The sequence below is a fragment of the Prionailurus viverrinus genome, chromosome A2 (genome assembly GCF_022837055.1).
Source record: "Prionailurus viverrinus isolate Anna chromosome A2, UM_Priviv_1.0, whole genome shotgun sequence".
NCBI lineage: Eukaryota > Metazoa > Chordata > Mammalia > Carnivora > Felidae > Prionailurus > Prionailurus viverrinus.
The window spans coordinates 92330302-92346088 of NC_062562.1; the positions used below are offsets into that span (position 1 = coordinate 92330302).

A 15787-nucleotide genomic window follows, 5' to 3' on the forward strand; every position below is an offset into this window, starting at 1 on the left:
ATCATGATTTATTATTCTTGAAAATAGATTTTGAAATAACTGCCTTCTATTCTCAAAGTAAAGAATATTGTTTTAAAAACCATGGTGTGAAGTGAAATCAATCTAAATCGTGTCTTAAACTAAGGCTGTGTGGATTGGCTCTTTAGTGACACAGGTTCTCTTGACTTAAACCCATATCCAAAAATCTAGGCAAGATAGTTATGTAGGGAGCATAGTGCTTTACTAACCACCCCAGTGATAACATCAATATTGACAAGAACAGCAGCAGCACATCAGTTGGCTGCGTACTTGGTATGGCCTTGCATTCTGCTAAGGACAAAACCTCTTTATCTTCATAGGCAGTATGAAGGAGATACTATTATTTGTTAATATTGGGTTTTTGTGTGTGAAGAAAATACTGTTCAGAGATTATTTTATTTGTTCAAATTAAAATTCAGCTTTAAGTTACAACTTTTACAATCTAATTCCTTTTTTAATGTTTATTGTTGAGAGAGACAGAGTATGAGTGGGGAGGGGCATAGAGAGAGGGAGACACAGAATCTGAAGCAGGCTTCAGTCTCCACACTGTCAGCGTAGAGCCCAACATGGGGTTTGAACCCACGAATCGTGAGATCATGACCTGAGCTGAAGTCAGATGCTTAACCTACTGAGCCACCCGGGTGCCCCTACAACCTAATGCTTAAGCTTCCAAGTTCAATTTACAAGTTTTTAGTTCTTATATATAATTTTTAAAAAGTTATAAATTATATAACTTTTGAATACTGCATCTCCTTGAACATTTAGCTGAGTAAATGACTTCAAAAATTCCAAACTTGTTTGTATATTTAATATGTTCAACTTTCTTTTAAAGTGCATCTTATGATGTAAAAAATTTCCTTAGTATTCAAGTAACTTATTTATTTTTTTTAATTTTTTTTTTTCAACGTTTATTTATTTTTGGGACAGAGAGAGACAGAGCATGAATGGGGGAGGGGCAGAGAGAGAGGGAGACACAGATCGGAAACAGGCTCCAGGCTCTGAGCCATCAGCCCAGAGCCTGACGCGGGGCTCAAACTCACGGACCGCGAGATCGCGACCTGGCTGAAGTCGGACGCTTAACCGACTGCGCCACCCAGGCGCCCCTCAAGTAACTTATTTAAATTTAACAAATTGACACTTAAATATGGTGAACCTTAAGTTATGTTTAATATTTCAACTTAAAATCATAGTTCTACTGATCTCTGATGATGATGTCTCAGCACCCCGGGCCAACGGGACTTCTCCCTTTTGAAGGGCCTGCAATTTTTTCTAGGCATTCTGGCCATTACCGCATTTTAGCACCTTTTCGCCCTCATAGACCAAACTTAGTTCACTGAAAGACTTGGGTATTAGAATAGTTTAGGCTTCCAAATTACCCCAAGCCTTTCAGTAGGCTAGGCACTATATAATTATGTGCTATTACTATTATTATTACCTGACATAGTCTTAAACCAGTTGAGTTAAAGGAAATTTCTTTAAAAGCGTACATGGCTGTTGCCCTTTCCGAGGTCAAAACTCTGAAAGTTTCTTTGATGGAAAACATTTAACTTACTGCCACGGTAAAGTTCATATGCTAAAGGCATTAAAATATAGAAGGCATTTGTGGAAGGCTATATTAACAAGCAACCCAGACAGCATAGTATATAGTTCAGTACAGCATAGTAAATACAGCCTAGACCAGTGAAGGAGGGCACAGCACAGTAGGAATGCTTTGCCTTGATTAAATGAGAACCTAGCTCTGTACCGGCTCATACATGCTCACTACCTATGGGCCTTTTTGATGTGCAGGCCATCAGGTATATCGCATACTTACATTTGCATAAGCTGATTTCAGCATAACATTAGAAGTTGTAAAATCCCTTGTTTGAAAGGAAGGCTTTTCTGTGTATTTGTTGTTTGATCTTGCCTCACACCTCAGGTGAATCAGCCCCTTCTTGGAGTAACACTGTTTCCTCAACTTCCCTGATTTAAGACCTATGTGGCAATTGTCATCAGAAGCTTTGCATTCTTGAAGTAGCTCAGGGGTTTCATTGGTCATGTGAAAAGGGGAAAGCAAAATTATTAGTTCTATTGTGTGCAATTTTCTGCCACCTACTGATGCAAATTGGCATTTCATGTTTTTGCAATCTTGGAAAAAAAATTACTTTTCAGAAAATATGAAACCTAAACTTCTCCTATTGCTAATGAAATAACCTTTGCTTTAATAATTAGAATTAAAATACTTATTTCTTTATATCATTTCTTATTTTTATGAAATTCTTTTGAGATTTCACTGTTTTTTTCCATTTCTGAATATTTGTACTTTGCATATTCACTAAGGAAAAATACCAATCTTATTCATATAACTGTATCCTCTTCATAAATAGTTTGAACATAAATGACGGAAGTTTTAATGCTACTAAACTTATTCAGAATATGTTTAAGAATAGAAAGAGAATGTCTAAGTTTTAATACAGGAATTAAATTCATGAATTTCATATTCTATTTGAAACTCAAAGATGGATGTAGGATGTAAGAATTCATTTCCTCATTAATCCTTCCAATTAAACTTTCTACCCCTTCTCCAAGCCTTGGAGTGAAGGAATGGCAGGAATAGGCAATGAGCAATACTCACTTGGAACTGATAGACCACTCACGTAATCACACTGAGGCAATAAAATTAAAACATACTGAATAGAAAAATTCTGGAGCTTATTCTCTCCCCCACTATCCAGTGGTTTGAAGAATGAAAAATTATAAGTAACAAATTGAAACTTTTACTCTCATGAGCTCATCATTAAACCAAGATACTTGGGGTGCCTAGGTGGCTCAGTCAGCTAAGCATCTGACTTTAGTTCAGGTCATGATCTCACGGTTCATGAGTTCGAGCCCAGCATTGGTCTCTGTGCTGACAGCTCAGAATCTGGAGCCTGCTTTGGATTCTGTGTCTCCCTCTCTCTCTGTTCCTCTCCCACTCATGCTCTGTCTCTCTCTGCTTCCAAAAAATAAGTAAACATTAAAAATTAAAAAAAAAAGCCAATATATGTATTGGACTAGATAGGCAGAGGAAGGTGCTACAAATGAAAGCAATATGGAAACATGCTTGATCTAGGAGGAAGGAGCCCACTATCAGTTGCTTGGCCTTTCTAACTTGTCTTCAAAATACTAAAACTTAATTAGGTCATGATAGAAAGTTAAAAATTAACTCTTTTGAGTTCTGGTGTCTTAACTACTATACCATCTAGGACACATTTTTAAGATCATGTGTTTTAAAACTCATGTAATTTTGTTTTAGTGAAAAACAGAGACTAAACTTTGAACAAAGTATTTCCAGTGTACAGTTTCAGTAAGTAGTGGTAAATTAGAAGGTCCATAACAGCTGTGAATTAACTCACTCTAATATTTTACATACATGATGACATAAAATGTTCTAGGGTCCAGTTATGTTCTCCTATTTGAAATTCTTAGGAAGAGCTTTAGTTTGCAGGTATAGATTCCAAAAGGAATGAATTATGATTTTTATTTCTATGGAAGCACAGTTAGTTTATATAAGTAAGTTGAGTAAGATTGACTTTAGAGCATTACTAAATGTTAAATATGGTACAATTGATATTGAGAAGACAGTTATTTTTCTAATAACTGAAGCTTATTTATGCTTTTAAAAATAGTTATTTGAAAATATTGTCACTAATCCATTGGTATCATTTCTAAAGATGAAGTGAGGAGTGTGTGTGTGTGTGTGTGTAAAGAGAGAGACTGTATTACTCATTTTAGTTCTGCAATTCAAAATCCTTTGTAGAGATCTTTCGATGAGTGTTAGAGCTTTTATGTTTAGTGCTCTCTCTGAATGTACTTCCATAGGTAACTAATTCTTTTTTTCCCCCCTTTTCTTCTTGTCCATGAAAAGAAATTATCGAGAACAGAGGTATGTGATGAGAATAACCTGAACATATAACTGAAAAGCTTAAATCCTGTTAGCATCCTTGGAATTTATACATGCAGTTATAAATCAGGTTGACTTTGTTTTTGTGTTGAAATGATAAAGCAATCTTGTTTTTCATGACCTTGAAATGATAATTTTAACAATGGTGCTGAGGAATGTATTACTTTAAAATAGACCTATTGTTTAATTTTAATGGTTCTTTCATCCAACAATACTACAGTAATAGCAGTTACTTGTATTACCTTTATAGTAATATATGTGGAATTGAATTTTTTTTCCATCTAAAACAAACTTCCTCTATGTTAAGGAACCACTTGTGTTTACATTAATTAATTGGCTTTTCTTCATCTTTTAAACAAGTTTATTGCCTAGTACTTTATAAAGGAATTTATTTGTTATTTGTTACTGTTGTTATATTAGTAACTTCCATTCATAAATGATAACATTTCTGTGGGCACAGTGTTGGGTTCAGGAGAATGTCCTAGTACTTAATGGGCCTGATTATCTCTGCCTAAGAAAATATTTTTGTACTGATTAGGTAATTGCCTAGGTAAAGAAATGATTTGCATTATTAGAATCTCAGATTGTCTAGTATACTTTTTTTATAAATATAAAAGCCCATAAAGTCAGGTACCCCTATTCATCATAACCTTAAAATCTGTGTTTAGCTAACAGAATAAGAAGAGATACAAAGCATTCATGTAGTTTTATAAAAATGCCTATTTTTTTCTAAATCTAAATTAGTCCATATTGAGATATCTCCTTCACTTTTCACATTTAAAAAATTATTAATGTTCTTAGCTGTTGATTCAAAAAATTATTTATTTATTTATAAAAATGTTTAATGTTTATTTATTTTTGAGAGAGAGAGAGAGAGACAGAGCGCAAGCAGGGGAGGGGCAGAGACAGAGGGAGACACAGAATCCGAAGAAGGCTCCAGGCTCTGAGCTGTCAGCACAGAGCTGGAAGCGAGGCTCAAATCCCCTGACCACGAGATAGTGACCTAAGCTGAAGTTGGACGCTTAACTTACTGAGCCACCCAGGCGCCCCAATAAAAACATTTAAATATCCTGGAAATAGATGAGCCAGACCAGGTCTTGCACATCACATAGTACTAGTTTTGTGCTCAAGATATCTATGCAGGTTCCTACATAACTCTCCCCACTGTTCCATTAAATGTCAGAGGCAGATTGGAAATAAGAAGTAATAAACGTGATAACACCTTTTCACTCCCCAACCAGATTTCATTTTTTCATTCGGTTTCCTTCCATGTTATAATTTAAAATTCCTAGAAGACTTTAGCCATTAGTATAGTCTCTATAAATGTGCTCACAAGGCAGATCTTGGTCAGTTAGCATAGATAATAGAAAATATTCACCTTGCTCTGGGTAACTAACTCATCATTAATGTAAAAGGTAAACCTAAACACAATTAATTAAGTTTTAAAAACTAGATTTCTTTTTGATATGTTTAAAATTCTAGTGTCTGGAACTACAGGAGAAGAGCTGGAATCATTTAAACTTTCTATTGGGTAGAATTTGATCAGTCACATTGAAATCTAAGTTTGGTGGATTTCTCTAATGAAAAATAAAATTAGACTAATAAGATCAAATATTGATGACCCAGCCCCATTTCCATAGTAGCTAAGACTCTAAAGTAATTTAATATAGCTAGCTCTATAAGATAGAAAGTAAAATGTCGCTACTGTGTAACATAAGCAAACCTAAACCAGTGCTCTAAGACACATTCTCACCAAGAGTATTATCCAGAATTAGGGATTGCCCACGGTACAAAAAATTATTCATAGGCAAAACTGTGTACCAGTTTCTTATTCTATCTCAATATATGCTTAGGCACAGTTAACATTTTTACATTAAGAATTTTCGTTAATGTGTCTGATAAAATTTCATGCCTCCTGGTATTACTGAGTCATCATTTTGTCGATCTGGTTACTTTTTTGGAAGCTAGTTCATTATTTTGAGAGCTGTCACATCTTTGATGACAGATATTTATTTTATGTATTTTGATATGTTTCATCACAAACTTTATTTATTTATTTTTGCCCTGTCCATTGCTAATGAATCTTAGGCCTTGTATAATAATCCTCAAAGTGGAGAAGTAGCAAACAGCGGACTTTAGATCAGCAAGTTGTAAATGTATAAATATCTTCTGAAGGACTTTCCTTTTTGAGAATATTTGTCAATGGTTACAGAGCAGGTGGTAAGGTGAATGGAGCAAAGCATGCATTAAGAAATTTATAGTCTCATAAAAATATTGTCAGGGATTCAAATAAAGATGTGTCCAGTTCTAAAAGATGCCAGGAAATAGGAATAAGAATTTTGAGTCATCCTTGCCTTTAAGGTAGGTTTTCCTCTGAGGTTCCATGGTGAGTGGACCAATTGGCAAAAAATCAGAAATCCACTTGCTAGGATGTGGTCTTGGGAAATCACTTAAACTTTCCACAACTTGAAAACCAGATAAAGTTCTTTGTAATCTATAAAGCATTATCACAAGGGAAGTTATTAGTAGTATGTGGTCTCTGAAGGCTTTGTGTTTTTCTGATCTTCAAATAAAGGAGGCGGATGTGGTTATTCTCAAAGAGAAAGGCAGCATTCATGGATATGAATGAGACCCACACATACTGGTTGACCTGGTATAGGTATTCGCGAACATAAAGGTTTGCTTTGACACTAAATGCAAGACCATATTAAATATGTAGCTAGTTATCAGATTCTTACTAATGATATAATGGCTCAGAAATGCCATTGGGCATAACTTTCAAATTTTTGGAGAGGTCAGGCAAGTACTTCTGTGAAGGAGCTTGATAACTTGGCATGATAGGTTTAATAGCAGGTCTGGCAAAAAGATGTGAAGCAAACCCATTGTTTTCTTTTTGTTTACAAACTGCTTAATAAAAAATAGAACCCTATTCTGGGACACAGTAGAGGCAGAACCCAATACATGAATGATATTACTTTAAATCTGCTAATGTTACCTTGTGAAGGGTAGAACCATGTAACCTAGGAGCCACCGAGAGTTCTTATACATCATGTGGTTGGATAGATGGCTATTGATCTTTTTCTTTAAAATCTTCAGGGAAGAAGACTTCCATAATATTTTCAGTTGATGCTATCACTTACATTTTTAGCATAATTGCTTTAGGATTTAGCCGCTGTATACTTTTTTTTTTTTTTAGGTTTTATTTTTAAGCAATCTCTACACCCAGCAGGGGGCTCGAACTCATAACCCTGAGATCAAGAGTCTCAAGCTTCACTAACTGAGCCAGCTAGGTGCCCCAGCATCTGTATACTTTGTAACAAGAATTACAAGTTTGAGCTTTAGTTTTCAGATAGGTTTGCAAAGAACAATAGAATAAGAAAACATTAATCTGAACTTGGATTTATGAGACATCCATAGTGAGCTGAAATATTTTCTTCCTTTGTCTGAAATGAACACACATCATTATAATTAATATGAAATAGAATAAATAACTAGATCATATCTTCCTGATCTATTCCTTAAGCAGAAACCCCTTTCCCCACTTCTTTTCTCTCTCATCCTTTTTAACCAGTTTATTTTCTGCTTGTGAACCACCCTCCCTCATTTTTTTCAAACCTATCTTAATTTGTTTTTACATTATTATTATTACTATTATTATTATTATTTCGGTAACATTCATGCATCTGTCAATGTGACTTGGTACACATTACACAATATTTCTTAAAACAGTAAAGTAACAATTCCAATATCAGACAACCCAGGTACCAACAAAACATTGGAGAAATGCCTCCTTCAGCATGAAGGTTAAGACTTATTTTTTCTCATTGTATTCTCATTTTGAGTCTGTGTAAGGATTATTAAATTAAATATTATGGTTCAATGGACCCTTTAAAGAAATACCAGGTTTCCCTCATAAGAGGGCTCCTTCTTGAGGAAAAAGAATTTAGTTAAATAAACTTTTCTTTTGGGCATTATTTATAAAAATTCATGCGCATGTCTACAATATTTGCATGTAATGTGGGAAACATGAGATAATGTTCCCATTACAAAACTTGGCACTGGTCAGGCCACCTAATGTAGTAATCACTTCTTGATTCAAAATTCCATGAAAGGAGCAAAATTTAAGAAGAAAGTCACAAAGACTAGAAAAATAAATTCAGTTAAAAATTTTTAAAGAATCATTTAGCTGGTCACTTATGATCTTATGTAACAAATGATGAAATATTATTTCATTGATCATGGGGACCTGATACTCTCTATCTTCACTAAAGTTTAAGCAAGAAGAAATCAGTTTGTTATAATCTATAATGGATATTGATGAAGGATAAATTTCTGGACAGTGAAGAATGTTAAATATTATTCTTAAGAGATTTAACAAAATTCTTCATTTATAATTAACATTTTCATTCATTTAATATGTGAAGAAAGTTACATGCATTCCTTATGGAATTGTAAGGAGAATGCAGAGTAGCGTCTATATTTTGGAGTCTTCCTAATAGAGGTAGGTAAGAATCTCATCTGCCCATCACTATAAAAACAAGGCCATGCCCCAGAAGTTCATTGTACTTGAACTTCCTTCCAGCCCCTTGACTGAAACCCACAGTTTATGATATATTTGGCATTTAGGAGTTTTGTGCGTTGTGTGATAGATGACCATGCACTGCAGAGGAATTATGTTGAAGCAGTGGTAAAATGTGCAGAGTTAAAACAACAACAACAACAAACCAACAACAAATCTAAGCCCATCCATCATGAGAGACAGTCCATTTAACCCTGCATGATCAGCTAAGTGAGCCCTGGGTAAATGCACAAATGCTAGAACCATGTAAAGAGAAGGTAATTTAGGGGATAGATTAATGGGAAAATTCAAGTGGATTTGGAACTTGTCTTTTTTTTAATTTGTAGTGAGTTACATCTCATCAACTTATACAGATGATCATTAAAGGTAATAATGATGAAAAGGATTTAACCGTAAGGATTATTATTGGAAATGTGATATTGATGGATGTTCCTTGGCATTCTTTTATAATATTAATATCCAAAAGGAAAGTTTCCTCCCTGAGACGACATACAGAGCTCTGCTTTTATTGAGATCATTTTTTTTGAGCATTGATAGAATATTTTACTCATAGGAGGCAAGTCACAAAATGTGATTCCAGAGATTAAAGATCTCTTGAATAAGAATATATATATCATTTGTCCTGTATTACTATATTTTTATAATTTTTTAATGTTTATTTTTGGGAGAGAGAGAGAGTGCACATGAGTAGGGGAAGGGCAGAGAGAGGGAGACACAGAATCCAAAGCAGGCTCCAGGCTTTGAGCTGTCAACACAGGTCTTGATGCAAAGCTTGAACGCACAAGGAGGTTCCAGGCTCTGAGTTGTCAGCACAAAGCCCAACATAAGATCATGACCTGAGCCAAAGTTGGATGCTTAACTGGCTGAGCCACCCAGCCACCCCTGTCTTATTAACACTATGAATATGGGGAAATTGTCTTATTTCTTATAAAAAATTAATGTGTCGTAATATACTGGGAAAAAGAAAAAAGGTTATAATTATGAGCTGAAGTCACGTAAGGGGTTAAAAATATTTTGAAGGAATATGTGTCACAGAGTTATAGGTAAAATTAGTCTTACATACAAATTTAATGAGAAATTTGACATTCTTTGAAGGGGAGGATCACATAAATTATTATATGTGCTTTGTATGGGTTGAAAATTTAATTTATGGATGTGTGTGAGTATATAGGATTGAAAAAATATGAGAGAAGTATTCAGTCATTCCGAAGAGCGAATGATCCAGTATTGTAAACATTTTAAACAGAATGGTAATTAGTACAAGCAAGGCAAATATCTGAAAGTAGCATTTTTTAAAAATAGAATTTAGGGGTGCCTGTGCGGGTGGCTCAGTCGGTTGAGCATCCGACTTCAGCTCAGGGCATGATCTTGCGGTCTGTGAGTTCGAGCCCTGCGTTGGGCTCTGTGCTGACAGCTGAGAGCCTGGAACCTGCTTCAGATTCTGTGTCTCCCTCTCTCTCTGCCCCTCCCCCGCTCATGCTCTGTCTCTCTGTCAAAAATAAATAAACATTAAAAAAAATTTTTTTTAAATAGAAAAAAAATAAAATAGAATTTAGCATCAGCAAGTAACCAAGGTAAGCATGGTAACTAAGGAAAGACCAAGTAGGAAAAGCAGTTAGCAACTGTGGCCTTCGTTGGATACCTTTTTAAGTATATTCTTTTTAAAATTCTCAATCCAGCACCAGTTTGTGGCACCTCCCACAATGATTCTGAATGGAACTGAATCAAGTTTTGGATGCACATGGCTGTTTGCGGTCCATGCACTGGCCGATGATTGGTTATTGAGATTGAGTGGTCCGTTCTATAGTTTTCTACCCTCCTCCCTTAGGAAAAGTAATAAAAATCTGTTTTAATCGTAGTTAATTCAAAATCAGAGCAAGTGGGGTCAGTAATAGTACAGAGTAAGTAGATCTTCCTTTGTTGTAATCCTTCTATGGTGGAGACAGAGAACTGAGGTCACCCACCAACTCCCTATAAATATCTTCCTATAGTCTCAACAAGAATTGTTTTCAACCCCTTCTTCCTCTTGCTAAATCATCTTCCTTCACATATTCTCCTGTGCAGTTATAGAATTACATTGTTGATTGATGTTTGAATCTCTTTCAGTTTCTTCATATTCCTCTTAAATGAACAGTGAAACTCCAAATTGAACAGATTAATAAGAATTTACTTGGATTAAATTATAGACATGGCTTAGAAATTAATCTGTTATTTGAAGACCAGTTAAGGTTACATTATATCACATTTAGAAATCATAAATAGTTTATTCATGACAGTAAACAAAAGAAAAACAAAACTATGCCTTATGAGGGGCAGGGACTGTCTGTCCCGACATGTCTCCTTCAGCACCATTTATTTATTTATTTATTTATTTGTTTGTTTGTTTATTTATTTGTTTATTTATTTTCAGACAAAACCGCAGTTAACATCTTGAAGTATAATAAAGTTACAATGAAAAACCTCATCTTTCCATAGTTTTACCCTGAAGCAAGGCTTTATTCATCCAGACTGTAAAGACTTAAGCGATTGCATTTCTGACCTTGGCAGTTAGAATGACTTACTTAAACTTGTCACATTTATTAATAATCTTATGTGTTGTTATAGGTTTGGTTCATGTAGATCATTACCCCTACCTCTTTTTTTCCTAAAATAATATTTGTATATGTCTGTGTTCATGTGTGTGTCTTGTTTTCTGACTCTGAAATGTTTATTATGCCTTAGACAGTTACCCCAGGGAGATTATGTAAAAAAGCCTGGAGATGGTGACTCTTTTTATAGCGACATTCCTCCCGGAATCAGCACAAACTCAGCATCTAGTTCTAAGAAGAGGTCTGCTTTTCTGTCGCATTTTCAGATTTCTGCCTGTTCCATCACACATTATTCCATTAGTCAGAACATTTCATTATTTTGCAGCAGGTTTGATTACTTCTTCCTTCTTTCTTGAATGTTAACAAATAGTATCCTTTGTTCTTTGATTACTGTGCTTCAAAATGCCATATGCTCAGAACCACTCAAATCAGGCCAGAAATCAAAACAAAACTGAACTAAACGAACAGCAATCCTAAATCTATATAGAAATCATAGGGTTTTTCAATCTTGCTCTTATATGGCTTGAGAAACTATTCATAGTATGTGATAATATTTTAAATGGTGAGCTTTATGTCATGTTTGGTAGTCAAAGAAAAAGGTTACTGTCATGCTTCCGTAAAGCAGTTGTTAAGTTGGTAATATAAGTGCTGCGTTGAATATTTAAAAATTTTAAATATACCAAAGCTAAGCTTGCTGTGAAAAAAAAAAAAGATCGCTTTTCTGTGAATTGTATATTTGAATATTATGATTTTGTCTTTTATTCCTGGAATGATTATTTCTAGACTTTCTAATTTAGAGCTTGGTTGCCAAATTAATTTAAGTATATTTAAATATATTTGCCTGAGTTTTATAATAGGACAAATGGGGTTAATATATTATTTATATGTTTTAAACTTCAATCTTATATTCTTTATCCAGGATCTTAAGATGTATAAGACCAGTTAAAATTCTGCATGCTTTATAATTGCTTAATAAAATAAACTGGTAGAAGAAATAAATAGTTGGAATGTTTTAGGAAATTAGACCTCCATTCACATTCAAGAAAGCTAAAATACTCCTGTGGAAAAGTTTCTTTAATATTGTTGGTGTAATATATAGAAAAAAAAATTTTGATAGCCCAGTACATTACTTTGGGCACAGTACTTACTTTGTAGACTGAAGTGGAAATTTCTAGTTTGTTTAGAAGAAATGTGATCTCTTCTGGAATTCTAAATAAGTGAATCATCTGTAAAAATTCTGCAATGGATTTCACTCAGTAAACAATCACAAAGGAGAAAAGAAAGAATCAGTAAATCTGGGAACTCTTCTTTATGTAGAACTATCTTAAGCATGAAGGATTGTTTTTACTCAGATAACATAGCTTAGAGCAAAAGTAAAAATGCTAGTTTTTGCACAAGGAGTACAAATCTATAAGATGCCCCCAATTTTTTTTTTTTAACATATTGGGAATTTTTTTGGCTAAGAGAATAAGATCTAAATTCTGCCTGTATATAAATATTTTCTTGGTCACATATTTAATTTTAAATTAAATAAGATGGTAAATAAGCAGAGAAATCAATGTATTCCAGTGGAATTTCTGTTGTCCTTCTGTAAAAAATAAGATTCATTCTATAATTAGCAAATTTACATTGCAAAAATCCTAATTTGGGGAATAAATATGTAATAATTGTGCTGAGTTCCATTTATTTTCATTCATCTGTAGAAGATTCCTTTTAAAATAGACGTTTATTAGTGATTAACTGGAATGACGTATGGAAAATATTTTAAGCATAGTGCTATTTTCTAATATATCTCAAGAAGAACTTAAAATATTGACTTGAATAATTCCCAGATTTTAGAAAAATGGGTTATGACTTTTAAGCATTTAAAAATGGTATCAAATTATGTAACTCTTCCTAAGTATATATAGTTTGTCAAAATACTTTTCTTATGTGGTAGGTGTATGAATTTTGCTTCTGTAGACAGTTTATTTAAGATGGCAGGACACAGATAGCACAAGGGCATCATGGTACATGGGCTTTGTGAGAGATACTTCCAGCATAAACTTGTGATTTAGTTCAGTTATTGGACAGTTAACTAACAACACTACATTTTGAGGTGGCCGTATTTGTGGGGAAAATGCCAATTCTCAGAAAATAGTTTTATTGTTTAAAAAAACCTGAATGTTACTTTGGTAAAGGTTGACTAGGTTCAGTTGAACAGATCTTAGTGAAATCTCTTGGAAGTCCATGTTCTCATAATATTTGAATGAAAACCATTGCTTTACAGTTAAGAAACATCTATAGTGGGACCCCATTATAACTCTTCTGCTCCAGTTATATAGCTGAAATATGTAGTGAATTTGCTATATGTGGTTGCTGGCAATGTGATTGGCTTGCACTGTGTGCTGATACTTTTCAACTATAAACTATTGTAATGGGGTTCCATTGTATTTGACTTTTCTTACATTGAATGTTGTGTAATTCTGCCTTCTTCATGAAGACTTTCATGTTCTCTTCATTCTTTCATTTCAGATTTTTTTCTTTCTTGATTTATTTAACGCACAGTAGTGCTTAGAGATTTTGCTTACTGATTTTAAAGCATTCACTTGATTGTATTTTTGAACAGTATATATACATTTTCAATTTCAGGTCTAATGGGCTTTCTCATTCTTGGAGTGAAAGGATCCCAGACACAAAACACATTTCAGACATCTGTGAAAATGGACGACCTCGAAGTAACTCTTGGCAAGGTAGAGGGCGGCATTTTGAACAGCTAGTGTGTCTGTTTGCAGAACCCAAATTTTACATTTTGTGGTTCTTGGTTGTAAAGATTTGTTCTTTCCTGTAAGCTCTTTAGCTCTTCTCCCAACAGAGATGAGGGCATTTATTATGAAAGTCCATGTCTCTTTTTCTTGGTTGAGAAATGATGGGATTCACTAGTACCAGGGCTCTGGACAAACTCAGAAGGCTTGTGCTATACAGCCCTGTGTTCTGGGTGGGACTGGCTGGGAATATTACCACTTGAAATACTGTGTGATTAAACATATGGCAGTTGTTCATTTATATGCGAATCTAGCCATAAACCATCTTTTTCAGGTAACCTGGGAGGCAACAGAAAGAAAATCAGAGGCAAAAGATTTAGACCTCGGTCTAATTCAACTGAGTAAGTCTACACCTCTAATGGAAAAAGGCATTCCAAGGTCCTATGCAATTAGTGTGAAAAGTTAATTAACAAGATCATCAAAGAACTGTAAACCATGCCTCTGGTCTTGGTTTTGTCTTTTTAATTCCTTTTTGCCGTTTTAAAATTAACCATGGCTTTTCTCTTTTACATAGGCATCTCCGCAACTGTGCCCAAACCAATATTCACTGCTAGCGGGGTTCCCACCCTCGCTGCAGGCTTTTTCCTCCAGTAACCTGCCATTGTGGTGTCTTGGTTCCTTTTGAAGGGAATTTTGATAACATTCCTTTCTTCTCATCACCCGGGGTCCAGCCATTCCAGAGGGGTCACCCTTCCTCTTCCCAGTATTCACACAGCCTAGAAGCATCAGGGGGAAATTCCCACCGTCCTTGAGCATGATACTGCTCCCAGTGTGAAACCACCGCTCCGAGGGCTTCATGGCTGCAATCTAAGCATTCTCTCAGACTAATGGAATACACTTCCCTTTTAAATCTTCCTTCTGAGGACATTTAAAAGGGCACTTACCCAAAACTTGCTCTTTAACGGAATCATTGTCACTAAGTGCAACACTGTCCATTTTAAATGATAGCCACACATTTTTTTTTTAAGTGGGGGGTGGGATCACAAGTTACATTTAAAGTTACTTCTAATGAGGTAAACACCATGCACTGTTTTTGTTTGTTTCTTCACTTAAGAAAGTACAGCAAAAGTAAGCTTCCTCAAACCTGACGTCGAGGAATAAAACACACCCTTGGTATGCTTCTGGAACTTCCTTGCCACCAGGTTTTCATTAACCGTACTTTTTTGACCTACCTAAAGTTTTTTTTTTTTTTTTAACTTATTTCTCACTATAGTGCTAGTTATTGTTTTCAGGATCACTATTGCTTCTTCATGCCGTAATACTTTAAAAATCTGAATAGCAGGTATTTGTTAACTGCTTGTCAGAAACTTATGTTAGCTTTTCCATCATATACCCTGCCTTTTTCAGTCCAGGAATAATAACAGTGCCCTGAAATTTGGACCTTCCTGCTGATGGTATTGTCTTGTAAGTGGCTTGTCAAAGTTTGCTAGAGGGCACTTTACCTTAGAAACAAAATATAGGTTTAAGTGATACCATTGCATGGTCCAGAATGGCATCATAGAACTCCATCATAAATAACTAATCTGTTAGAGTTTATCTTAAACATTTCCCAAAGCGCTTGGATGCTTTAAGGGCTCATTGTGGATAAACTCTTCTTGGAATGTTGTTTGATTTGTTTTGCATGAGGTCACCTGGTAAGAGCTCCTTAGCTCATCTCAGTTGCTCACAAGAATACAGATAAAACTGTCAAGTGTTTTTCAGAACTTCCTTTGTGTGCTGGTTAGCGTTTTAATGATATTTCCTATAATAAGGCTTTGAAAACTCCCAAGTGGAAATAGATCAACATCATAGTAAAGCTATGTGTTTAGGACCCAAACAGCACTTGGTGTTTAGCAAGATTCATACAATATTTGCTAGTGCAGTCACTTACTTTGAA

At 34.8% G+C, this 15787-nt stretch overlaps 1 protein-coding gene across 13 annotated transcripts in view; it reads left to right on the top strand.

Moving 5' to 3' along the window:
* ADAM22 (ADAM metallopeptidase domain 22) overlaps window positions 1-15787 on the top strand; it is a 242575-nt gene that overhangs the window by 207087 nt on the left and 19701 nt on the right. For 8 of the 13 annotated variants that reach the window (XM_047849794.1, XM_047849785.1, XM_047849790.1 and 5 more), the window contains exons 26-28: window positions 3905-3922; window positions 13739-13839; window positions 14186-14252. In XM_047849794.1, coding sequence (XP_047705750.1) covers window positions 3905-3922; window positions 13739-13839; window positions 14186-14252 — 186 coding nt within the window. Of the gene's footprint in view, window positions 1-3904; window positions 3923-11240; window positions 11436-13738; window positions 13840-14185; window positions 14257-15787 lie in introns of those variants that run through there. The other 5 variants (XM_047849795.1, XM_047849796.1, XM_047849787.1 and 2 more) reach the window with 3 other exon arrangements.